General features: G+C 41.4%; 1 protein-coding gene across 1 annotated transcript; it reads right to left on the bottom strand.

The window, feature by feature from the left end:
• Positions 1 to 10,942: 10,942 nt before the first annotated feature.
• Positions 10,943 to 25,654, bottom strand: AHSG (alpha 2-HS glycoprotein). The gene is made up of 7 exons (XM_088444708.1): positions 25,442 to 25,654; positions 24,941 to 25,051; positions 20,451 to 20,535; positions 17,020 to 17,183; positions 15,957 to 16,067; positions 13,962 to 14,051; positions 10,943 to 12,835 (listed from the first exon to the last, which is right to left on the bottom strand). The coding sequence occupies exons 1-7, from the start codon at positions 25,652 to 25,654 to the stop codon at positions 12,596 to 12,598; spliced, it is 1,014 nt and encodes a 337-aa protein (XP_088300834.1). The 3' UTR covers positions 10,943 to 12,595.
• Positions 25,655 to 26,657: the final 1,003 nt, after the last annotated feature.

Here is a 26,657-nt window from a genome sequence, read left to right as displayed (position 1 = left end):
AGAAAGTTAACGCCTTCTTTTTGTTTCACTTCCGCAACACCCTCACTGGCACATGGGTGGCCCCTTGAGTTTGAAAGCTTCCCAAGCTGGATCTGCCTCACTTCCCAACCTAGTACTTGTGCGTCTGACACAGCAATGGGCTTGCAAGTGGACCGGCAACCCAACATTACTGCTCCTCAGTCGAACACATGCAGCTGAATCACACACCCCAATTCCCATTTCCCTTTAAGGTTGCCTTTCGTTTTGCTTTATAACTGTGGCAAGACTTAGGGGTTTATTTATCAAGCAGTGAAAAACTTAGTGAGGCGGACCAGTGGAGAAGTTGCCCATGGCAACCAATCAGCTTTTAAATAACATGTATTAAGTACAGTCTATTAAATAATAGGTAGGAGCTGATTGGTTGCCATGGGCAACTTCTCCACTGGTCCACTTCACCACATTTTTCACTGCTTGATAAATAAACCCCTTACTGACTACACTTTGTTAGGACCCTGGTGGAACCTGCTCTCCAGGCTTCTGCACTGCGAGGCAGAACTGCCTGCCCTTCCGCCATCCACCCTGCCAATGGGCCCTGTCTCCATGGGAATGCCAATGCCATCAGTGATTCTGGTTGTCAGCCCTCACTTGAGTCTGCCTGATGTAAAGTTAAACCAAATGACAATCTGGTCTGTCAGACAGTGATCAAAATTCACACGCCTAAGGGTTAATGTATGTGGCCTTATTTTTTACTGCCGCTTCACAACCGGATGAATTAACTAAACAATATTGGCCTGCGCTTCCTAACCTGCTCCCCTACGCCCCATGTAGCCTTCCGCTGCTTTGGAGCTGCTTATTTTTCTTATTAAATGCGTCGCCACTAACTTGCATGTAGCAAACTTTACTCACCTGGCCTTTTATCTTTCTATTTTTATATTGACATTCTTTATCTCACCATTCCTGTGTGATCCCAAAGTGTACTTGATGGGCCCCTGCTGGACGATTCCCATAGATAAGACTGCCTTCGCTGCACTGGGTATGGCGTCAGCAATAGGTGTGATTGTTCTTTTCTGCACAGGGCATGGCGTCAGTGATACGCGTGACTGCTCTTTGCTGTGCTGGCCATGGCAACAGCCTTTGATGAAGTGCTTCTGTGACTGGCCTAGACCATGCCGCCATACTCCTGCACACCAGCTATGCAGACAAAACCGCCACCTTTGCTGTATGTGTATTGGGGCGTTATATGCTTTATCCCACCCTGCTTGCCTCAGAGACCACATAATCTCTTGAGAGCTGACCAGCCAAGCAGCCTCTGCTGCTGAAGTGTTTCTGTACATATGTTCCATATGTGTACTAAACAGCTGACTCCGCCATTCTGAGACGGTAATTGCTGCATGGTGCGCCCACCGCGCCTGCCTCAGAAACTATATAGCCTCCGAAGCGATCTGTCCAACAATGCCTCCTGTGCCTTGGTAGCCTGCAAACTGATAAAGAAGACTTTAATTGGACAGCATATCCTTAAATGAGCGACTTGGTAAAAAGCGATATGAATTTCTTAATAAATGCATAGTGGACCTAAATAGTCATCGATCCCCAATCAGTGCATCCAAGAGAAACATATTAAAACATTTTATTTATGCACCTTGAAAACCGTTTTCTATCATTTCATTTTCCTCAGTGCAGACATTTGCAGGAGGCGCAAATTTGATTAAGTGGCTACTTACAATACTTTGAAAGTCCATGGTTACACCGACTGATGCGGTGCTGATGTATCCATTGATTTATATCACCATTATATACGCTCTATCCCCACCGCAGTGCATTTTCTGATCTGTGCTCTACTGCACACTATACTGCAATCTCTGCCTCTGAGGAAACTGCCAGACAGACAAAGGCTCAGAAACATGTTAGGACACCTTATTTCTTATCAGTATTTGGAGTTCCAGATCACCAAAACTGTGAAGTACTACCTGCTGCCGTTATCGCTGCTACTCAGAGGAAGTGGATAGCATATGAGCAGTTTCATTCAATAAACCATTTTCATGGCTATCTCCCTGGTGATCAGAGGCCGGAAGTTCTACTCCCTAACCGGAGGTGAGATTTTCCTCCACACAGCTAATACCTGCCATCGAAGCGGCATTCTGGACACTGCCCTCCTTTTTTCACCTGGATGCAAGCTGGCAGACACGGTAAGAAGGTCAGCTAACACTGTGTACCTCATCACAGGAAGGACAGCCCGTATCAGAGGCTATTACAAGTGACTGTCATAATTTACATTGTGGATAAGATTACCACTGTGATTAACCTAGAACTGCTGATATACATACCAGTTTTTGCACATCGGTGCACGGACTTAACCCAATTGAACATTTAAGAACAATATAGATATTTTCGGACTCATCAATTTTGGGGGGATTCTTTCAACCTCAGATTCTCCATTAAGACATTTGTCTGGATTTATAAAGGATTTTGGAAAAATCCACGGAGCTATATAAGATCACTAGACACCAACAACATGTGTCAGCAAGTAATAAATACACCTGTGCACCAACTAGATCTGGAAAACATGCACTGTTAGTGGTGCACTGCTATAGACCATCAATAGGGTTAATTATTAATACGGTATTATAATACACTATCCAGTGCACAAGGAGACCAATGTGTACATATATGTCCAAGGCAGTGCTAGGTTCTTCTGCTGCTCCTCCAGACTTGCTACAATGATCTGGAATGGTGCCCACATGTGAAATAAAGTCATTCATCTCAGGCAGGATAGCCATACTGCTACAGTTAATGGCTTACTGTGATTGCTGGTCCTGTACATGCTGGAATTATGACACATAATACAGTTTGTATGACGCATATTAAAGTAGGATTAGTGCTAATTATGCCCTCTTCATGGACTGGCCACACTCACTCTAAAATCAAGCATTTGGACACCCCCTCTAGAAATCCTGCGTTTGCCACTGCAACTCTATTGATATATTTTGTAGTAACGTAGGAGAGGGTTTGTCAGATCTGGGGCTAAATGTAATAGCTTACGATCTTCAGCCGCTGCAGGGATTTATGCAGGTCTCCCTGTAATTTTAAAGTAGCAACCATTTTAAAAGCTAAACCAGCTTGGTTTAGCCTTTAAAATAATTGCCATTTTAAAAATACGGTGAGACTCGCATAAATCCCTGCAGCAGCTGAAGGTCGCAAGCTATTACATTTAGCCCCAGGAGTATGAATGTAATTAGGGTGGAGGAGGGTGTCAGATTTGGGATCTAATTGTTAATGAGGAAGGGAGAGGTGATTATTTATTATATATTTTACCAATATAAGTTAGTCACTATTTTACTCAAATTGTTTGTGTATATATAGCATATTGTTTGTTTTTAAGGTTTAAATACATGTCTGTTTATAAAAAGTGGTAATATTCTCATAGTGTTTTTTCATATAAATTGGGACTATACTTACTATATGTATTAATTAGGGATGTGCAGGCTCGGATAGGTTCGAGTTTGCACGTTGAGTTCGGATTTTTCCCTCAAAAAAAACGGAACTCAGAAAGAGGCAAAACTTCATCTTGCATGGACGAACATCATCATTCCTGGAAGTCCCAGTGTTAGCGCTCACATTTGTATGTTGATTTTAGATATTTTTGTTTCTAAAGCTACATATACACACAACGATGTTAATAACCAATGATTTTAGTGAATGATTTTAGTTCAGATTTTCCCTTGAAAAAGTGAACGAAAATCATTCACTAAAAATCGTTGGTTACTAAACTAATGATCAATTTTCAAAAACGATGAACGATTTTTTAATCATGCATACAGTGAATGGAAATCATTCACCGTTTATCGTTCATTCTGCACAACATGAATGATTTTCTGAACGAAAATAGTTTGTTAGACAGTCAGAATGGACGATGAACTACAAACTACAAACGTGAACGTGCATGAACGATTATCGTTCATCGTTCAGCTTAAAAAGATATACGATTTTACAAACGATTTAACGATAATGACGTCATTATAGTTAAATCGTTCAAAAAATCGTAATGTGTGTACGCACCTAAAGACAGGGAGCTTTTCTCCCTTTGGGAGTGATACTGCGCTGGACAGAAATTGGGCTTGGAATTTGTGTGTATGGAAACAATGTGTATATTCACAAATATGCAGTGTTGTATTTATCCTGTTGCTACATTCAGCAGGAGATGTATCAAAGCTTAGAGAGAGATAAAGTGGAGAAGTTGCTCATTGGAAACCAATCAGTTTCTGTCATTTATCTAACACAGGCTATAAAATGACAGTTACTGTAGAAGCTGATCGGTTGCTATGGACAACGCCTTACTATTATCTCCATGATTTGATACATCTCCCCTTTAATCTGTATACAAATACTGTTACATACATCTAAAACACCATATTCAGAATATTCACATACTGTATCTCACACATGACACAGCAAGAACCTTCTTTCTTTTTAGCTCCTGCATTGATTATTGCAAATGTCTCTTTACTGGCCTTCCCCTAAACACACTTTCACCTGTATTATCTATTATGAATGCAGTGGCTAGACTGATCTTCCCTGCAAAACATTATTCTTCTGCTGCTACGCTCTGTCATGATCGCCACTATTTTACCAAATTCAATATAAAATACTTCTGTTTACATATAAGGCTACCAACCAAACTACACCAACATATGATAAATGTCTTCACTTTTCTTGAAATATCTCCCACCTTGACCCCTCAATCTGTGCAAGATCTGCATCTCTCCATCACTCAACACCTGCTCCCATTCAGATCTGGCCCTGGGCATAGGCAAATTAGGCAAATGCCTAGGGGTATCCCAAGCCTAGTGCTGGCAGCAGTGTTTGGGGCACTTGGAGGATGGTGGCACTGCTCTGTCTGCCGCGTTCGGAGGTCAGCTCCGATCAGGCAGCTCAGCTTGCAGTGAGTAAGTAGCTGGCAGCAGTAGTGGGGAGCAGAGAATGGTCAGCGGGCAGCAAGTGAAATGACCGCTGGAGGGCTACTGCACATGCCCAGCTGCAGCAGCTTCTCCAGTTTGCGGAGTCCAAGACCAGCAGGCTGCACAGACTGACAACTGCAGGAGCGGACCGTGGACACAGCTGCATTCTCATCTTCCGCTTCATAGTCAGCCTGGTAGAGTGAGTTTTGTAAAAATGCAGTTTTGAATAAGTCAGCTCAGCATGTATGTGTGAGTGGTCCTGAGCTGAATGCTGAGAGGGGTGCTATGTGTGCTGTCTGGGTGAGGGGTGATTGCTGGCTCAGATGCTGCTGTGTCCTGTGCTGCTGGGATTGGGGTGCTGTGCTGAGTAAGCAGTGCTGGATGAGGGGCGCTGACATGCTGTGCTGACCGAGGGGTGCTTACATGCTGTGCTGTGAGTAGGGTGCTGGGTGAGGGGTGCTGACATTCTGTGCTGTGAGTAGGGTGCTGGGTGAGGTGTGCTGACATGCTGTGTTGGGAGTAGGGTGCTGGGTATGTGGTGCTGACATGCTGTACTGGGAGAGGGATGCTGGGTGAGGGGTGCTATGCTGGGAGAGAGGTGCTGGGTGAGGGGTGCTGATATGCTGTGCTGCAAGAGGGGTGTTAGGTGAGGGATGCTGATATGCTGTGCTGCAAGAGGGGTGTTGGGTGAGGGATGCTGACATGCTATGCTGGGAGATGGGTGCTGGATGAGAGGTGCTGTGATGGGAGGGGAAGGGTGCTGTACAGTGAGGGGAGATTGTGCCCTATAGAATGTCAGACGTGCTGCACTAATGAGAGAAGGTGTCAGGAGGCTCTGTAATGGCAGGCGGCTGAAGAGGAGCCTGACACAGAGAGAGGAACATCAAGAACCTAAAAAAGGAGTGCCCTGGAGAAGACAGAAGCACAGAGTTGAAGTAAAAAAGGTGTTTTATTATAAATGTTTTTACACAAGAAAGAAGATGTTGGGCTGGGGCTGGAGAGACATAAGGGGGGAATGAGCCTGTATGGGATGTGAGCACAGCACAATGGGACAAGGGGAGCACAGCACAGTGATACCATGCCCCCTTCCATGATGCCACACGCCTTTTCAGGATCCCACATGGGGGGGTCACCAGCAAAATTCTTGCCTAGGTCACTAATTTGGCTAAGGCCGACTCTGCGTCCATTCAATCTGTGAAATGCCCCACCCCACCTACCCCAACACACACAACAAGACTTTCTTCTAGCCTCCAAACCTTGAAGTGTTCCCTGAAAACTCACCAAGTTTATTAAATTCCTGAATCACATATATTCTCTCCATAAGCTATCCTACCCAATTACCACCACTCTACACAGACCGAACATAACTTACATTTGTAATTTTTCTGTACTTACTGTACTCAACCTACTGACCACCAGTCACATTGCTATATGACTGGATCATATAGCCCATCTACAACAGGTTCGGTCTGGTTGGACTAATTTGCAATATGTAGCACTCATCCCTATGTATCAAAATTCTATTTCCCTATAGAGAAGAGACTAATGAGCAGGGCACCCTAACATCTTTGCCTGTCTGTTATTTACCAGTCTTGTTTTATTACTATTTTGTTTCCAGTTGTAAAGCACAACAGAATATGCTAGTTCTATATATATATAAATGCTAATAGCTTGCACCTAAATCCGTTGCCAGAGCCTGATTCAGCAAGGATCGCTATTATGCTAATACGCACACAACGCAGTTGCTAATATCAGTGGTAAATGATTGCATTCGCATTGCGATCACAGCTTGACATAAGGACACCCACTGTCCCTTACTCATATCCGTATACTTTGGCAACATAGCAAAATAATCGGTAACATTGAGTAAAATCAGACCCATGTGCACAGTTAAGGCAGGTCAAACCTCACTCAGGAATTGCTAACTTCAGTGCACGCTATGAGGCCTCATATGGTATCGCAGTGACTAATTTATGAACGCCTATCCAACGACGTTAAAAGGTACTGGCACAGTGTTGAAATACACTGGATACGCCTATGCAACGGCATTGAAACTGCATTCACCCGACCACACCACCGTCACCACCCACAAGCGGCACTTCCTGTCAATCACTCTGCGATTGATCTGCGTAGCTGCAGAAATCGCAGTACTGAATCGCAGCGGCTGGTTCACGGACGCGCACTGCAATGCGTACGCATGCGCAGTGTGAAACAATTGGCAGATTGCGTGCGTATTGGTAACTGCGATTCTTGCTGAATCAAGCCCCCAGTCTCTTCCCTTACTCTCTCATTCCACTTGTCCTTTTCTTTTCTTTCCTTTCCTTTGTTTTCTTCAAAAAACTAAATGTTTGTGGATATTATTGTGCCAGTTTCATACTACACGGCTACGTGTACCACATACATAACCAGCTATGTGTATTTCACTGCATCATTCATTTGCTGTTGTTTTTGTTTGCAATTTGAACCTTGACATTTGTCCTTTTCTACATCTTACCCTTTAAAGAAAGAATTTATTGAAAAGAATGCTAACAAATGTCCACATGGAAGAAGAAAAGCCACTGCACTGAGATACTAAATGCACAAGGTAACCCTTAATTTCCAATACACAAGCTTGTAGAAACAGAATGCACTATTGGGATGTAGTTTAAATCCCAATCAGAATCCCATTGTCGGCATCCCGTATACCGGCATCCCAACAGTAAGTAGTGGGTTTAGGGGGAGGGTAAGGCACTAGGGGGAGGGATAGGCACTAGGGCAGAGCCGACCCTAGGCATAGGCATAATAAGCATATGCCTAGGGGCGACTGGAATGCCTAGGGGCATTCCAGGGCTCTGCCACGCTCCCCCCCGCTGCTGACACGATCGGAGCTCAGCTCCGATCGGTCAGCGCCCTGCGCCCCTTCCCTGCTGCTGACGCTGCTGCCGCGATAGGAGCTGAGCTCCGATCAGACAGCGCGGCGGTCAGGTGAGCTGCCCAAGACAAGTCAGAATGAGCTTCTGGACAGAAGCTCATTCTGACTACAGGAGAAAACAAGATGGCCGCGGGAGGGCATGCTGCGCATGCCCAGCCGCGTCCACTCCTCCCATGGGCCTTTGCGGAGCAGAGCCATGAGTGACAACTCACGGCTCCGCCTCAGGCCCCATTTTAGCCGCCCAGCCATCGGACCAGGTGGCATCTTCAGCAGCAGGACTAGCTGCGCAGCGCTTAATAATTTAAGTAAAGGTTAGTAAAATTAGCTATCTCTAGCTGGGAGAGGGACATACGTTGGGGTGGGCACCATACATATGTATATATATATATATATACATATGTGTGTAAGCATATATATATATGTGTATGTATGTGTGTATATATATATATATATATATATATATATATATGTGTGTATATATGTATATATATATATATGTGTGCATATGTGTATATATATATATGTATGTGTATAAATGTATATATACATATATATTTATATACACACATATATACACACACATATATATGCACACACACACATATATATATATATATATATATATACATACACACATATATACACACACACACACATATATATATATATATATATATATATATATATATACATACACACACATATATATATATTATATGTGAATGGAGAAAATCAGCAGCACTTGGAGACTTGTGAAGAAGTTTAATGTGACACCTCACATCACACCGACGCTATTATATGCTGCAATGCAAATAGATATTTGCTTTTCCTGTATAATTGTCTCTAACATTTACGCTTAGCTATTTCCATCTTATCTTTTTTTCTGTAACAGGATGGCGAGCTGCGTCGATCCGCTGGCGCCCTGGTTGTCTTGATAACGGGAGACATGCAGTGTTACGACGTCATCATTACGGGACTCCGGCTGCGACACAGGGAGTCCCCAGGCGGCATCCGGTTCACATCTCTTGGCGGCTTCTCACTTTATAAGGTGAGCTGTCTTTTAGTTCTTCTACCTTGACAAAGGGGTGTGTGAGCCCCGAAACATCGGTGTGATGTGAGGGGTCACATTAAACTTCTTCACAAGTCTCCAAGTGCCGCTGATTTGTTCCACTTGTTTGCAGAAGGCACAGGAGCATGTATTGGTGGGTTTAGAGGAGTGTCGGTCCGTCTGAATAAATTTACTGGTAATCTCCTATACTGAGCTGAACAGCCCCCTCAGGAAAAAAAACAGACGGCACTTGTCAGTAGTTGTAAAAAAATGATATATTGTCACAAATCACATAGGTGCTGTAAATGTTTTAAGACCCATTGGTTTTTTCATCAGGACATGTCCTGATGAATAGACAGATGGGTCGTAAAACGACAGCACCTACTGAGGAGTGCCGCTTGTTTTTTCCTGAGGGGCGGTTCAGCTCGGTATGGGAAGTTGTTAGGGGGCACCAGTCAAAATTTTGCCTCGGGCATCAAATGGGCTAGGGCCGGCTCTGCACTAGGGGGAGGGATAGGCACTAGGGGGAGGGTAAGGCACTAGGGGGAGGGTTAGGCACTAGGGGGTGGGATAGGCACTAGGGGGAGGTTTAGGCACTACGGGGAGGTTTAGGCACTAGGGGGAGGGTTAGGCACTAGGGGGAGGGATAGGCACTAGGGGGCGGGTTAGAGTTAGGCACTTGGGGGAGGGATAGGCACTAGGGGGAGGGATAGGCATTAGGGGGCGGGTTAGAGTTAGCACTAGGGGGAGGGATAGGCACTAGGGGGCGGGTTAGAGTTAGGCACTAAGGGGAGGGATAGGCACTAGGGGGCAGGGTAGAGTTAGCACTAGGGGGAGGGATAGGCACTAGGGGGCGGGTTAGAGTTAGCACTAGGGAGGGATAGGCACTAGGGGGAGGGATAGGCACTAGGGGGCGGGTTACAGTTAGGCACTAGGGGGAGGGATAGGCACTAGGGAACGGGTTAAAGTTAGGCACTAGGGGGAGGGATAGGCACAAGGGGGCGAGTTAGAGTTAGGCACTAGGGGGAGGGTATAGGCATTAGGGGGCGGGTTAGAGTTAGGCACTAGGGGGAGGGAGAGGCACTAGGGGGAGGCATAGGCACTAGGGGGAGGGATAGGCACTAGGGGGCGGGTTACAGTTAGGCACTAGGGGGAGGGATAGGCACTAGGGGACGGGTTAGAGTTAGCACTAGGGGGAGGGATAGGCACTAGGGCGCGGGTTAGAGTTAGGCACTAGGGGGAGGGATAGGCACTAGGGCGCGGGTTAGAGTTAGGCACTAGGGGGAGGGATAGGCACTAGGGGGAGGAATAGGCACTAGGGGTGGGTTAGAGTTAGTGTCAGTATCCTAACCCTGTCGGGGTGCTGGCGTTGTGATTTCGACCGCCAAGATCCCAAGTGCCTGCATCCCGTACCCAACCCTGCACTATTGTGTCTTTGTTCTATTTTCATACTGTGGATTTGAGGGAACACCTAAATATACAGACGGGAAGACTACAGCTTTTTGTTTGCTTTTGATTTATAAAGAATACCTTTTGCTTTATATAATGGGATGTTACACTCTATATTAGGTTTTCATTTATCTGAGATTCCTATGTGCCAGAACCTGTGGGAAATTTTGCTGGGTCTTGAAGCTGCATTGGAATCACTGTTCAATTATCCAGGCTGCAAAGCACTGATCCCCTTACAGTTCAGTGGGGCGCCGGACTTTTTTCTTCGAATATAAATTAAGTTACTGTAACCTATGATGTATTCTAGGAGAAAATAAACAGTTGATATGAAATGTACAGGGTGGTCCTAAAATAGTAGTAAGCAGGACTTTCCAGTTACAGTTCTCTTCTTTATACCATACATATTTCTAAATGTACTCATACTGACAGCATCGTGAGGCTGCATTTTTCCTGGTTAGTAAGTAACCACTATTTTAAAAGAATACAAGGATCCACCCAAAAAAAACCACAAATATTTTACTGTCAAACTTTATTAGTAAATAAATGAGCACCAATGAGTTTTATTAATCATATATAACTTTGAGACATGCAACATGTTACCTCTAAAATACATGTTAATGCAATATCACTTCATCATATAATGTGCAATTTCTGTTAACTTTAAGGAAAACATGTATATTTTAACTGTACACTGATTGTCTCTTAATATTAGTTTAAACCCAGCAGTAAATGACTGGGTGAGCACCTCTAATTCTAGCAGTACATGCTAGTATCAATCAAGTAAAGAACAGTCACATGCTTTTGGCACTTTGGAAGTGAGCATGTAACTTGAATTTCAGCCTTTGGATTCAAGGCAACAAAGTTTATCTTGAATTCTTTTCTAATCAGCTGAATGACTATTGTGGCTAACTGTTCACAGTACTGATTTGAAAGAAAGCCATTACTGTAGTTGTTTTTTGACTTATTTCTACAAATTGTATAAGTAACTGTGTAAGGGTTATCTACTAACATTACTGAAAGGTGCAACATGTACACTAAGATCATACTGTAGTAATCAGTCATTAAATGTCTTTGTAAAACTTGCACCGGACAAATAAAAGCAAATTGCTGATTGGCTATATGTTCCTGTGTAATTGCACCGTTGAGCAATGGGTAACTAATAATAATTGGCTTAATATGCAGACGTCAGTGGTTTAAAAATTATAGTAAATGTACTGGTAGCACTAGCATTAGCATAATTGTAGCATCAAAGATTTCCATCAGATGTTTGTCCTCAAGTAAAATTTCTTAAGCATTTACTACGACAACCAAAATATTCAAACTTAATATTTTTACTGTAAATTACGTAGCATTTATAAGATACAAAATACATCCCCCAAATAGCCAAAGAGAGGCACATATATGGGTTATAGACTCAAATGTATTATAAATAGATTTCTAAGGGCTGACATTTATATATGATTTGTGTAGGTCAAGCAGGTGGGAGGGAAGTCAAAATAGAGAATTCATGCTCCTTCTGCACTGTGTTTATACCTTTACCTTGCTATTGCCCACAGAATTTCCTAGGTCAATGTAACAGGGCAGCAGAAATCTAATTTGTTTCCAAAAAATCTCCCCATTCACTTTAGTTTACATACCAGCAGTTCCTATCTGTGCGCATTGGGAAAAAAGCATTTTTGATGGAACAACTACTTTAGGGTGTAGTCTAGCAGTATGGGGTTGCACCCAAATAACGCAGGCAATCTTGGCACCAGTTGATGAATTTTTCATTATACACCTATTCCTTAGCCCAGTGGTTCCCAAACTCTGTCCTCAAGGCACCCTAACAGTCCAGGTTTAAGAATATCCATGCCTGACCACAGGTGACTTAATTAGTACCTCAGTCAATTTGATTGAACCTGTGCTCAACTGTGGATATCTCTAAAACCTGAGCTGTTGGGTAGCCTTGAAGACTGCGTTTGGGAACCTCTGCCTTAGCCCCAAAAGAGGGACTACTTCAGAGAAAAGAGATAAGTAGAGCACTTCAGGCAACTGAGTTACATCCATAGAATAGAAATTAGATATCTATCTGAGTTGTCCAGCTGTAGATTATAAACAGTAAGTATAACATTTTTGTTTGTAGGATGGCATATGTTTAGGTCAAGATATTATTAGGGGTTTACATCTTTTTATAAACAGGCAAAACTATAACTACAATGTGTGTGAAATAAGGTTATATAACGATTGTAGGATTTTTCACATCATTGAAACAAGTTAGAAGTGTATTTTTCTCCCAGGACATATTGGGACAGTAACTGGCAAATTGGGTGGCACAGCTTCACCAGTCAATGACCTCTTGACGGCATGTTTTTTAGGAGTCACCAGAAAATGGTGTTCAGCAGATTCGGATTCAGAAGAAAGATGGAGGCCATGGTAGAAATGTGGATGAGGGACATTCGGCTTCGGTGGTGCCAGTGGGGCATGCTGTTCATCAGCTTGAGTACCATTTCTAATCTGCAATGTCATACATTTTAGCTGTATTTAAAACTGTAAACTAAAAGAGCTGTGATAAACAACATAACCAGTAGGTGACAGGGTCACACAGGAAAAGATACCGCAAGAAGCTAGAGAACAGTGTTCAGGATATGGATCTTTTATATATTTCTCACTTTATGCAATTATTTATTTTATTTTTATTATTCTGTCGCAGTTAAAGTACTAATTATCATCATAGAAATAACATACATTATTCTAATAGTACGTAACAAAATAGATTACTTTTGATTACATAAAATGATCAAAGCATGACAATTAGTCATTGGCAAATTAATTCAACCAATTGTGAAATTTTGCCAATGTCAGAGATTTTTAAAATTTTGTGAATCAGTCTTGATTTGGCCAAACTTTGCCAAATAATTTATGGTCACTGGAGAATCAGGCAAATCCCAGTATATGGAATGTAAAGTGTAAATGTATTTATGGATTTATAACAACAGCTTACTGTCACTATGGCACTCATTATTCCTAGACTGTTCTAACCATCCAGTACTGTGAACTGTGAGTATCAGTAGCCCGGCTGCTAATATTTTCATTACTCATGTGCACACTATATTTAGTACTTAGTTTTCTGAACAGTTCAGCAACATTGTCTACACTGACTCACAATCTATTGGAGTTCAGTAGATTTCTGCATGTTTCTCCATTGTACAAATTGCCCATATCTTCAACCCTCCTTTTATTAACTCCCAGACTTATTGTGTCTGTACTTGTCACGACCTGTAGGTAAATGTGTTTTATTACCCCAGGCAATATATTTATTTTACATATACATACTTTTGTTTTAGGAATATAGGTATTTTTGGGGTAAACATGCCAGTTTGCTTAAAAAAAATATATTTTTAAATAAATGTTTTTAATATTCTGGTAAGCTACATTTAGTTCTGATGGGATCAAACTATTTAATTCAAGTCTGAAACGCTACATAATATTATTTAACTTTAAGAGATCAATCGATGTTCTGCTCACTGAAATAGGTATATTTCAAAAGGGAATGTGGTCCAACATGCATAATTTCTTGTGCATCCTTCAAGACTTGGAGACAGACAGTCATTTATTTTTGAACTCTAATATGTTTTAATACCTGTGGTCCATAGATTGTACAGTGCACAGCAACATCTTCATCTACTACATAATGATGTTTGACAACTGTCCCAGAACAAGCTCCATAATGCTAAAAAATAAAAAGGAATTTAAACATTCAAAATGTTTCTACAATTTTGAAGACAGACAGACAGTTTTATAAAACATTTTAAATGATAGAAAAACATGATGTCCATGTTTTTAATAAAATATAGAGAATTTGAAATTCCCTTGTTAAGTAATAAAACAGTATTTAAAATAGAATATTAATTAAAGCATCAAGCCTATATAAATATAAAAGGTTTTTTTCTTTAAAAACAAGTTAAGTACCTTTTAAAGCATGCTTTATATTTTTAGCAGCCATTACGGAGACTATTTATTATTAACTGTGCTATGTCTATGAAAATGAACATTCCTTAGAGACTTGGAATGCTTTTTCATAACTGTATATTATGTGACAGAGATATGCCGGGGCTCGTGCCCTAGCCGCCGTCTGATCGGTGGTGGGGGGAGGGGTGGCGCCACCAGCCACGGTCCAGTAAAGTCAATGTAGTGCGGACCGCAGTGAGTGCGGTCTGCACTACACAGTAACACACACACCGCTGCCAGCGCTGGGTAGTACACTCGTACTACCAGGTAGTGGTGTGTGTGTTTCAGCAGCCAATGAAAGTCAGATAGACTCTCATTGTCTGCTGCGCCGACTGCCTGAGCCGGGCTGGAGCTCATTCATCAGCTCCGCCTTCTGGCTCCTGCAGTGGGTGATGGGAGAGACGTCATGACCTCGCTCCCATAGTACCGAGCGGGAGGGCGGGGGAGCAGACATTGGCGGGCGCGGCAGGAGCGGGGATTCAGGTAAGTGTTTTGTGTATGTATGTCTGTGTGTTTGTTATATATGTAAGGGGCACTACTGGCCGGGGACACTGTATAGGGGGCACTGCATCACTACTGAAGGCACTGAATAGGGGGGACCACTACTGGGAGCACTGCATAGAAGATATCACTACTGGGGGCACTGTATAAGGGGCACTACTGCGGGCCTGCATAAGTGGGATCACTACTGGGGGTACTGTATAAAGGGCACTACTGGGGGCCTGCATAAGGGGGACCACTACTGGCGTCACTGTATAAGGGGCACTACTGGGGTCACTGCATACCATACAATACTCCCAGTATGCAGTGCCCCCAGTAGTGAACACTCTTATGCAGGCCCCCAGTAGAGCCCCCAATAGTGGTCCCCCTTAAACATTACCCTCAGTAGTGCCCTTTATACAAAGCCTCCAGTAGTGGTCCCTCTTATGCAGGCCTCCAGTAGTACCCCTTATACAGTGCCCCCAGTAGTGGTCCCGTTTATGCAGATCCCCAGTAGTGCCCCTTATACAGTGCCTCAGTACTGTATAAGGGGCACTACTGGGGGTCTGCATAAGGGGGACCACTACGGGGGGCACTGTATAAGGGGCACAGCTGGGGGCCTGCATAAGAGGGACCATTACTGGGGGCACTTTATGAGGGTGCACTACTGCAGGCACTGTATAAAGGGCACTACTGGGGGCACTGTATAAGGGGCATTTCTTGGGCACTACTACATGGGGCACTACTACTAGGGACATTGCATAAGGGGCACTACTACAGTGGGCATTGCAAGAGGGGCACTACTACAGGGGGGCATTAAGGTGCATATGGAATGAAAAGGGATGTTCCCAGAGTAACGAGAAATGGGGGGGTATTATGTTGACACGCCCCCATTTTCCAGTGGCCACGCCCCTTATGGCATGTGACCATGCCCACTTTTCACCTCAGGCCTTTGTCGCGAGGAAACATAGGGGGTGGGTGCTCTGTTTTTCATCTAGCCCTGGGCTCCAAATACCCTAGTTACGCCGCTACAGGGTTAAAAGAAAAAGTTCAAAGTAAAAATATTAATAGAATTATGAAAGAATTTTGAAAGAAAAGTCATAGGCGTTCCATAAATTCTAATTGTTTTATTATAACAAATACTTACTGCACTAGCACCAGTATCCTCTATGCAGGCAACATCAGCATTTGCATCTTCTATGGAGCAATTAGTTGCTGCAACAATAAACTCGACAACTACTGTATTGCTTATGCCACTCTGCAAATAACAAATATGATTCTTAATGATTAAAAAAATATTATGCCTGGCTCATCCTTATTATTGGTCAATACTTTGCCCCCAACCCCCCACACAGAAATTTTATTTAGTTTCCTAAATTGTTTACTCCGTGCCTATTTTTTCTTTTGAACTCTGTATATCTTGATGTTGGTTCTATTTATGCTTATCTTCAGCCTTATTGAATCTCTCCTCAGGTTTCACCAAAACATGCCTGTTTTACGGATTGCCTCAAGGAACCCAGTAGAAGTGATTGAACTGGCTGTATTTTGAGTAATTATTCTAAAATTCCAAAACTGCACATCATTTCTTTAATTTTAGAACCATTTCAACAAATCTAGAAAGCCAAACCAATTCAACCATGTTCAAAATAGTTTGGGTGTATTTAATCCTGTTTAACAGTGTTCAAGTCAGTTCACACAAGTTTCCTCAAGTTCAGTTAAATATTAAATTTTTTTACTTTTTTATTGTGAACCTCAAACTATGAATTTAAAATATAGTAGTGTTCACAGTTTGATTGAAAACATATTTAAAAATATTTTATTAATTAAAAATATTATTTAAATAGTCATTTTATTAAGTTATAACCCTAATACTGAAAAATTCAAATAAACTTTCTGTACTTTCTCAAGACTATGATGGACTCTTTGTTCAGCATAGAGATTATTACTAAAAGGATTGCACATATGACTCTTATTCATCCTCCCACGAGTATGTAAAATAATGTCACAACATATAGAAGAATTGGAAAAGTTAAGCATCATATCAGAAGTATTACACAAAAAATATTTAAGTGTAATTGGTGTCATGTATTTCAAATAAGTACAATAATTAAAATAATATAATTGGTACCATCTATTTTATCTATCTTATTTATATTTCTCCACTGCCCCCCCAAAACATAATAAAGATGAATAAGAGTTACAAAGAATACCTGAATCTGTCCCCTGCCAATTTCATGAAGTCTATAAAAGGCAGTATTGTTCCCACTGTTAAATTTATGAAGCGATACATCAACAGCATGCATGACTTGACTGTTATTATGAGAAGCCAACAATGGGCAATCAGGGCAAATCCTACGCATGTTTTCTGCTGAATCTAAAGTAAGGAGGTGAAAAGAAATATGGTTATAAGCTAAAATTTGACAAATTTAGCACATATTGCCTTTAGACATACATACAGCCCCCCCCTCCCAAAAAACCCCCCAACAACTGTACAACATATACAGGGTCGCTGAATCATCAGGCAGGCCATGTTGGGGGTGTGACTATGATCCACTTGGCATGGTATACACTGATATGGGCCCCTCCGACAGGCTTAGGCCCAGGTAATATGTACTCACCCCACCCCCCTCTCAGCACCTTTGAACATTCACAGTTTACCCCATAACTAACTTTTTATTTTTTTTTATTTTATCTTGTGGTCATTCACTTGTGCTGAATTATTAATTATGTTTTTCTTTATTATATGTCTAGATTTTAATGAAAATTAATAGGTAAAACAGACACTAAGGGCTCTGTTTATCAGTGCAAATAAGCCCTAGAGGGGAGTTTTTACAGGATTTAGACATTTTACCCATTTATCAAAGCCCCCTCCTGGTAAAGACTATTGCCGGTGTCAGCCTTCAGCGGCCCCATGCTGTGTGTTCCTATTTATCATGTAGGGCAGGGGTGCTGCCCTTAGATAGCTAACTCCATCTCAGGATGGTGACTTCATAAAAAAAAGCATCATTAAAATTAAGCATTTTTTCAGTTTTACTTTTATATTTTTTTAAACAAACTTTACTTCATGTAAAGTTGGGCTTCCAATTCCAGTGAACATGCTGGAGCTGCCAGCATGGGTCACTGGGGAGCTGAGCATTGCTGAACCCCGATGTTTTGTTTTTTGTTATGGTAAATACTTCGAATGAAGATTTTCTATCACTGCAATGATAAATAGACCCAAAGCAATTGATAATTTAACCACAGGCTGGAAATACAGTACTTTTCACAAATCGAACCAAAATCTTTACACTATTAATAGTACTTCAATAAATACATCATATAGACTTTAATCGTCCACATTTGTATACCTTAGATACTTCACTGTTGTATAATAGACCCTAAGGGAATATTTTAATATAATTCCTATCTTAACTTTAATCATTCTTGAGATGCACTATGTAGCAAAGTGTATCTAACAGAGGTGGGCAATAAGAACCCCGTCCCCCCAGCTGTTGTAGAACTACATATCCCAGCATGCCCTGCCACAGTTTTGTTATTTGGCCATGCTAAAACTGTTACAAGTCATGCTGGGATGTGTAGTTCCGCAACAGCAGGAGGGCCGCTTATTGCCCGCCCTATTCTAACTGGTGCCTGTTAGTCCTGAGTCTTCATCATCAGATTATGCAGTCCATATGCCCGGATTCAGTATGAAATACCGCCAGCCGCATGGCCGGCGGTTCAATTCCCGGCAGCGGCAGCCCGACAGCTCTGGAAATCCCGATCGTCCTAAGGTAAGTAGTGACTAACCTAACCCCCCTAACCCTAACCCTCCTTAAGGGTGCATAACCCTAACCTCCCCCCCAAGTGCCTAACCCTAATCCCCCCTGTAAGTGCCTAACCTTAACCCCCCCTTCCCCGCTGCCTAACCCTAAGTCCCCCGTGGGGGTGTCTAACCCTAACCCGCCCTCCCCCTAGCCTGACCCTAACGCTCCCGGGGGGGTGCCTAACCCTATGTCCCCCCCCCGGGTGCCCTAAACCTAACCCTCCCCCAGCTGCTGTCCGCTTGCGGCGCCCGGCATCCCTTCGATCGGGATGCCGGGCGTCTGGAAAATGACAGGGCGTCTAGATATAGACGCCTGTCATTTAACCCACGCTGGGATAAAGCAGTCGGGAAGCCGGCTGTCGGGATCATGTCAGCCGGTTTCCCAATTGCATTCCATATGCCCAGCCCTTCTCCTGCCTGTATCAGGAGTTTAAAAACAGATAACTATTTTCAAAATAATTTGAATTCTGTAACAGATCCGTGATTCAGTTTTACAGTAAAAAAAAAATAATAATATTTTTTTACTGTAGTATAAAGGTACTGACTCACAGTTGGCAACAAAGCAATAAAGAGCAAGTGATTTTGTCCCTTGGTAAAACCATGCTGCATTGCAGGTGGGGCAGATTTATAATGGGTTATTTAAAAAATTCAAATCTAAATTGCAGTGCAAAAATAAAGCTGTGCAGCATTTGTGGGCTACATGCAAAAGCAGTCAGTATTAAAAAATACTTGTATTTGCACCCCTAAAATTGCAACATGGTTTGTTCCAGATACAAAGTTACTTGTCCTTTTTTTTTACTTTTTTTTACTTTGCTACCATCTAAGAATCAGCCCCATAGTATGCTGAAATCAAACACATTCATAATATCACATTGTGTTTTTGACACATAAACCACATATATGACAGTAACAAATGGAACACTAAGGGCCTGATTCAGAGTCACACGTAATGCCGATGTTCACGGAGTCAGGAGAGACGCAGTGTTTGAGACAGGTCAGACTTACTCAGAGGCTGTGTGGCTGCCCGATGTGCGTTGATGTTCCCGATGTTCATGGTGATGCACGTCATCGGACGGATATGAGAAGGCAGCAGTGGGCGCACCTATGCTCGGGTAAGCTGTGGAAGGCATTAGCATATTTTTGCAATTGTGATCTATAAGAGATCTCAGCTGCTATTGCATTAATGTAAATCTTGGAATCAGGCCCTATGGACCTCATTCAGAGTCGGTCGTAGCGGCCGCACGGTCGTACGCCACCGATGTTCGCTAAACTGCGCATGCGTAAAGTTCGCAATGCGCGTGCACAAACTAGCCGCTACGATCAGAAATTTCTCTCCTTGAACACAGCCAGGTCGGTAGTTTGAGTGACAGATTGAGGCGTTTGTGGGTGGTAACAGGGGAAGGTGCTTGAAAACGGGGGAGTGGAGATCCGAACGCAGGCGTGCCTAATTATGCGAACGGCATTTAATGGGAGTGCATAATTAACAAAGTAGTGTCATAGCACACGTGACATGGGTGGTTTGTACACTGACCTGATCGTAGAGCTTAAGAGAGGGTATGGTCAACCTTAAGCTCTACGACCAGTTCCGATGGTCTCGATTAATCCATATATGCCCGAAGATGACGTGTAATGCGTGCGAGAAGGGGGCGTATTTTTTTGTCTTCCGGCCGCTTCCTCCCCTTGGTCGGCCAGCTACCGATCCGATCTTAGGGACGCAACATGCGAGTGCATCATTTGCATATCCGGCCCCTTTTCCCTACGACCGTGCGGCCGCAACGACCGACTCTGAATGAGGTCCTATGTTCCCACAGACATAATAGAATGTAAATTTGGGATTACCTAGTTCAGACTTGCACCTAGTACTAAGGACTGTAAATGTGCCATTTTTCTTGCTGAGTCGGACATCACAATCACCTTCTACTGCCTGTAAAAAAAAAAAAGGAAACAAATGGTAAAATATAAATATTTTGTATAATGCTTTGTGATTATGTACTGCAAGCTGCATAGTTATGTGGAATTGGAATTCGATCATTGTTATTTTATGCAAGTCTGTGCAGTGAACTTCCTGTCTGAGGGCCAGATTTAGATCCGCACACAAATACCATCGCAGCTGTGATCTCTCATGGATCACAATTGCGAAAATATGCTAAATACTCAATTGCTGTCCAGTGCTTGGAAATACCTACTGAAATCCTCTCACATTCGCCGCTAACTCACAAAACCGGAAACATCGAAAGCAGATCTTGCACCCACTGAAATCATCTCACATCCACCGCACACGCGCAAAAGTGTAAATATCGAATGCAGATCAGGCGGCCATTAGCATTCTGATTCCGTCTAAGCTGTCACAGACAAAGCGGGTCTCCAGACTTGGAGGGGGCTCTTCTGCAGGAAGCAGACCCTGAAAATAGTGTTTAAATTCTACCAACACAGCTAGAATAGAATATGAGGTGATAGAGCAGGGGACACAGTAAAGAATAGAGATGATAGAGCAGGGGAACAGGAAAGAAAAGTAGGTGATAGAGCAGGGGAGATAAGAAACAATAGGTAGTGATAGAGAAGAGGAGACAGGAAAGAATAGTATTTAATAGAGCAGGGGAGATAAGAAACAATAGGTAGTGATATAGCAGTGGAGACAGGAAAGAATAGTAGGTAATAGATCAGGGGAGATAAGAAACAATAGGTAGTGATAGAGCAGGGGAGACAGTAAAGAATAGAGATGATAGAGTAGGGGGACAGGAAAGAATAGTAGGTAATAGAGCAGGGAAGATAAGAAACAATAGGTAGTGATATAGCAGGGGAGACAGGAAATAATAGGAGGTGATAGTGCCAGGAGACAGAACAGAATAGAGATGATAGAGCAGGAGAGATAGGAAATGATAGGAAGGTGATATAGCTGAAGAGACAGTAATGCATAGGTAGTGATAAAGCAGGAAAGACAGTAATTATTAGGTAGTGATAAAGCAGGGTAGGCATGAAATAATAGGAGGTGATAGAGCAGGGGGAGACATGAAAGAATAGAAGGTGATAGAGCAGGGGAGACAGTAAAGAATAGAAGGTGATAGAGCAGGGGAGACAGGAAAGAATAGGTAGTGATAGAGCAGGGGAGACAGGAAAAATAGTAGGTGATAGAGCAGGGGAGAAAAGAAACAATAGGTAGTGAAAGAGCAGGGGAGACAGGAAAGAATAGGAGGTGATAGAGCAGGGGGAGACAGGAAAGAATAGAAGATGATAGAGCAGGGGATACAGGAAAGAATAGAAGGTGATAGAGCAGGGGATACAGGAAAAAATAGAAGGTGATAGAGCAAGGGAGACAGGAAAGAATACGTAGTGATAGAGCAGGGGAGAAAAGAAACAATAGGTAGTGAAAGAGAAGGAGAGACAGGAAAAAATAGAAGGTGATAGAGCAGGGGAGACAGGAAAGCATAGGTAGTGATAGAGCAGGGGATACAGGAAATAATAGGAAGGTGGTAGAGCCAGGAGACAGAAAAGAATAGGCACTGATATAGCCGGGGAGACAGAAAGAATAGGCAGTGATAGAGCAGAGGAGACAGAAAATTATATGACAGTGACATAGCTGAGGATATAGGAATGAATAGGAAGCTAATAGAGCATGTGAGACAGAAAAAAATAAGAGGCGATAGAGCAGTGGAGACAGGAAAGATAAGGAAGTTATAGAGAATAGGAAACATGAAAAAATAGGAAGGTGATAGAGCAGGGGAGATAAGGGAGATAAGGAAAGAGACAGCTCAAAAGAGAATGTATATGTTAGGAAGAAAATAAAGGTTTGTCTGGAGAATTTTTATAAATACATCAAGATGGAACACTGACAAAATCCAGTGGTATGCAATGTGCTTGTTGGCAATCAAAATGTTGACAAACATTATGGTTATCATGAAGGCAAGCAGAGGGATGTCAGCAAGCTACTTAAAGCATTTCACATGCGCCGGCACTACAACTGGCAACTTGATGGTAAATCATCATGTTGAAAGCATTTCACACTTGCCGACATACCGGCACCTGCCGTCCGAAGTCCCCGTAATGCTTGTTGACATTCTAATTGCCGACAAGCCGTATGTATCCTGACCCAGCTATGTATAACACTGTAACAGTTGGACCCTGGATACATTTATGTTCATGCATTTGTCTAATCACAATATTAGGAAATACACCTTGTTATAAAAGAGCATCTACTTACAATAAAATGTGTAACTTTATTGTACAGAATGAATAGGTAAGTAGCTCAGTAATTTTCTGACATACCATAAAAACATTACAAAACTGTAAATGTAATATTGCGTCTATGCAAATTAGGTTTAACTTTTAAACACGTCCACTAAAGATCTTTAACCGTGTTTTCTATTCTGTATCTGAACTGTTAGGACATCCAGCTATTTGCTAAAGGTGCATACACACAATCAGATTTTTCCTTCAGATATGAACGATAACGATTTAAAAATCGTTCAGTCGTTCATATCTGAAGGAAAATCGTTCATATCTGACATGCCTGAACGATGGACGATCAACGATGCGCGTTCCCGATGGTCAGATAACGATTTCTGACATCTGATGTGTTTGCAGTCAGACTTGGACGATTCCATTCATTTTAATGCAGTCAAAAATCGTTCAATCGTTCAAATCGTTCAAAACTTTGGTAAAATCGTTCAAATCGTTCAAATCGTTCAGTCGTTCATCTGACAAATCTGACAAATCTGACCGTGTGTATGCTCCATTACTTTTCATTTGGATAGGAAGATTTGCTATTTACTAATATCAGACATGATGGACAGTTTTCATTAAAACTTTTTAAATGTTTCTCAAATATTTTAAAATGCTTCCACTCCCAAATACTAATTCAGAATTGAATTGAAAAATAGATTAAGATTTTAAAATAATGTAAATAAATGTTAATATCGTAACCATTGTCTATTGTTTTCACAGTAACATTTTTGTTTGTAAAATATTTATGTTAATCCTCTATGTTTGAACATGCTCCATGAATAAATATGCAAAGCAATACTTTTACACAGGACATTCCACAAACCAAAAAGAAAACAGTATTTGCTACAGTAGTTCTTGGAAATGTCAGACATTATCAGGAGCACACCTAAATATTTTCAGGAGGAGAGTAATGTGTTAGTTTGGGGCAAATCAGTGGCCTATTTCAAATCTAATTTAATATATTTTTGCATTGTTCTCAAAATTCTGGAAAAGCCCTTATCCAAAAAAACGTTTATCTAACTCCAAGCATTCTGTATAGATGTCCTCATACACGTCCTTGTATCTATAATGCACTTATATACAACATTGAGGGGGATATTTATCAAATCTTGGAGAGGAATAAAGTGGAAAACGATAAAGTACCAACCAATCAGCTCCTAGTTGTCAATTTACAGGCTATGTTTGAATAATGACAGAAGCTGATTACTGGGTACTTTATCTCCAAGACTTGATAAATCTCACCCTAAGGCTGGTATATAAATAATTATCCAATATAATTCAAATAAGGTATTTTCAAGCAACATAAATTGTTCTCCTGTGTGTAAAGCAATTGAGGAGACGTTTGTGTAACTACTGATTTTACTTATACTCTAAAATGTTGTTACTATTACTGTGTACACACATGATACCTGGTTATTTGGTCTGATTGACGAACAGCTAAATCTGTGACAAATATTGTGAGCAAATACTGTAGATCTGTGAGAAACTTGCTCACACACAACTAGTGTAATATTGCATTGATGATTCCACAGACAACATAAGGGAGATTGCACAACTAAATGCTCACACTCATTTGGAACCTTCTTTTCTCATTCAGAACAGATGTTAGGATGGTAGGACATGGTACGATTTTACATCTATTTGGTTGAAATGACCAGACAGACTGAATTATTATTATTATTATTACCAGTTATTTATATAGCGCACACATATTCCGCAGTGCTTTACAGAGAATATTTGGCCATTTACATCAGTCCCTGCCCCAGTGAAGATTACCTACCACATGCTCACACACATACACACTAGGGGTAATTTTTTGTTGGAGCCAATTAACCTACCAGTTTATTTTTGGAGTGTGAGAGGAAACCGGAGTACACGGAGGAAACCCACGCAAGCACAGGGAGAATATACAAACTCCGAACACAGTTAGGGCCGTAGTGCGAATCGAACCCACGACTGTGACGCAGTAATGCTAACCATTACACCGTCTGTGCTGGACTTCACCATGTGTTGAGACTAAGCCAATACATGCCCTGCATATAACGTTTTGTGAGATGCATACTATTCATTTCCAGTCACATTGGCATTCCAATATTATACAAACATACCTGTTCTATCACCGACCTCACAGCGCATTTCGCTAATGGTGTTGGACTCACAGATGGACATTTAGTCTCCAAGAGATCTAACTCCAAAATGAAAATCTCACCATGGTCAATCTTGAAAATAAATGCAAAGAATAGAACTTTATTTTTATCAACAATATAAATTGTATTGTTTGTACTATCCTAGGTTGGGCTGATTATGATGCTTTTATAAATATATCAATGCAAATAAATGATTCAATTATTCACCTAAAAGCATTATTAAAGATAAGATATACAACACGAAGTTCATCACCTTAGCAGTGTAATATCACCTGTCAATTGACAATGTTTTCATCTCATCTACAAAATTGGACTGATTCCAAATTCAAGACACATGCAAAGATTAATCCATATATTTACTTCTACCTGGAGACACTTTAAGATTTAACATTATTTTAATTCTGAATAATCAAAAATAAGAACCCAAGGAAGGATCTCACCCTCCTTTTCTAGTGGACTTACCGAAAACAGCACCTTGATATTTTCAACTCGATTTAAGGTATACTTGTATCCAATTTTGTGATGATCATTAATGTAATTTACAGCCGCAGTAGCTGCCTCATGAGCCTCTGCATCATCACACTTTACAACTCTGCCATTAGGTATATATTCCAATATGTAAGCTGAACCAAAGAATAGCTGAGCCAAAAACAAGGTTGCGAGCAGAAGCCTCATGATGCTACACTATGTCAGGACTGTCTCTGAGGACTGTGCTCTGCATGGCAACGTCCTTATATATATATAATGATATATACATATAAAACTATTTCAATCATGCCAGGAAAAATATTTGTTCTGGCACGTCCAGACTGTACACATGACATCGAAAAATAAATAATTAGGTAACAAATTTGTCTAGTTAACCTTTCTAAAAGGTAACTGAACTGTCTGCAACTACTAAATGCAGATATTAAATGTGCTACCTTTCTTAAGCTAGCAGATGGAAGAAGCTGTGATTTATAGTGAGAGCAGTGCAAAAGCTGATTTTACACATTAGCACAATGTCATTTCATTGCACCACTAGTATTAAAATTAGGACAATAAATACTAAAAGAAAAAAATGAAATATAATATGATGAGATAGAAAATTAGAAATGCTGGTGTGAATGGGAAAATAGTAACCTCAAAATAATTGCAATGTGTGTTGCAGATCTTATATCTTAATTTTAATTGCAATTATTTTATGTTTTAAAGTTGAAGTATCTTCACCTTTGATTAAATAGTAATTTTTTATATATTGATTGTATCTTCTTAAAAAAGGAGGACCTTCCCTAGTAGACATTCTTTTTCTAAGAACGCCCTAGCACTCTAGATTACTTAAATCCTTATATCTCTCTGTAATAAGATAACAGGACTTTATTCCACTAATACTAAACCAACGGACATTGGGATTATAAATGAATGTCTAAGGTGAATAACACATTTATAGAGGGTGAGTACAATCTTGAAGGATTTATTTGGTCCGATTCACCATACGCGACAGTATATATACTATAGGCCTGATTCAGATTTGGGAATAGGGTACGACAGACAAACTGTGTACCTGGACAAACCATATTGCCATGCTAGTGGTGCAAATACATACTTCTTTTTTTTTTGCATGTGGGGTAGATACTGGCTACTTTTGTATGTAACCGACAAATGCTGGACAGCTTTATTTTTACACTGCAGTTTAGAT

This window comes from Taudactylus pleione, unplaced genomic scaffold, assembly GCF_031769625.1.
Source record: "Taudactylus pleione unplaced genomic scaffold, aTauple2 ptg000372l, whole genome shotgun sequence".
Taxonomy (NCBI): Eukaryota; Metazoa; Chordata; class Amphibia; order Anura; family Myobatrachidae; genus Taudactylus; species Taudactylus pleione.
The sequence above is the reverse complement of the archived record's forward strand: the minus strand, read 5'-3'. Positions and strand labels throughout refer to the sequence as shown.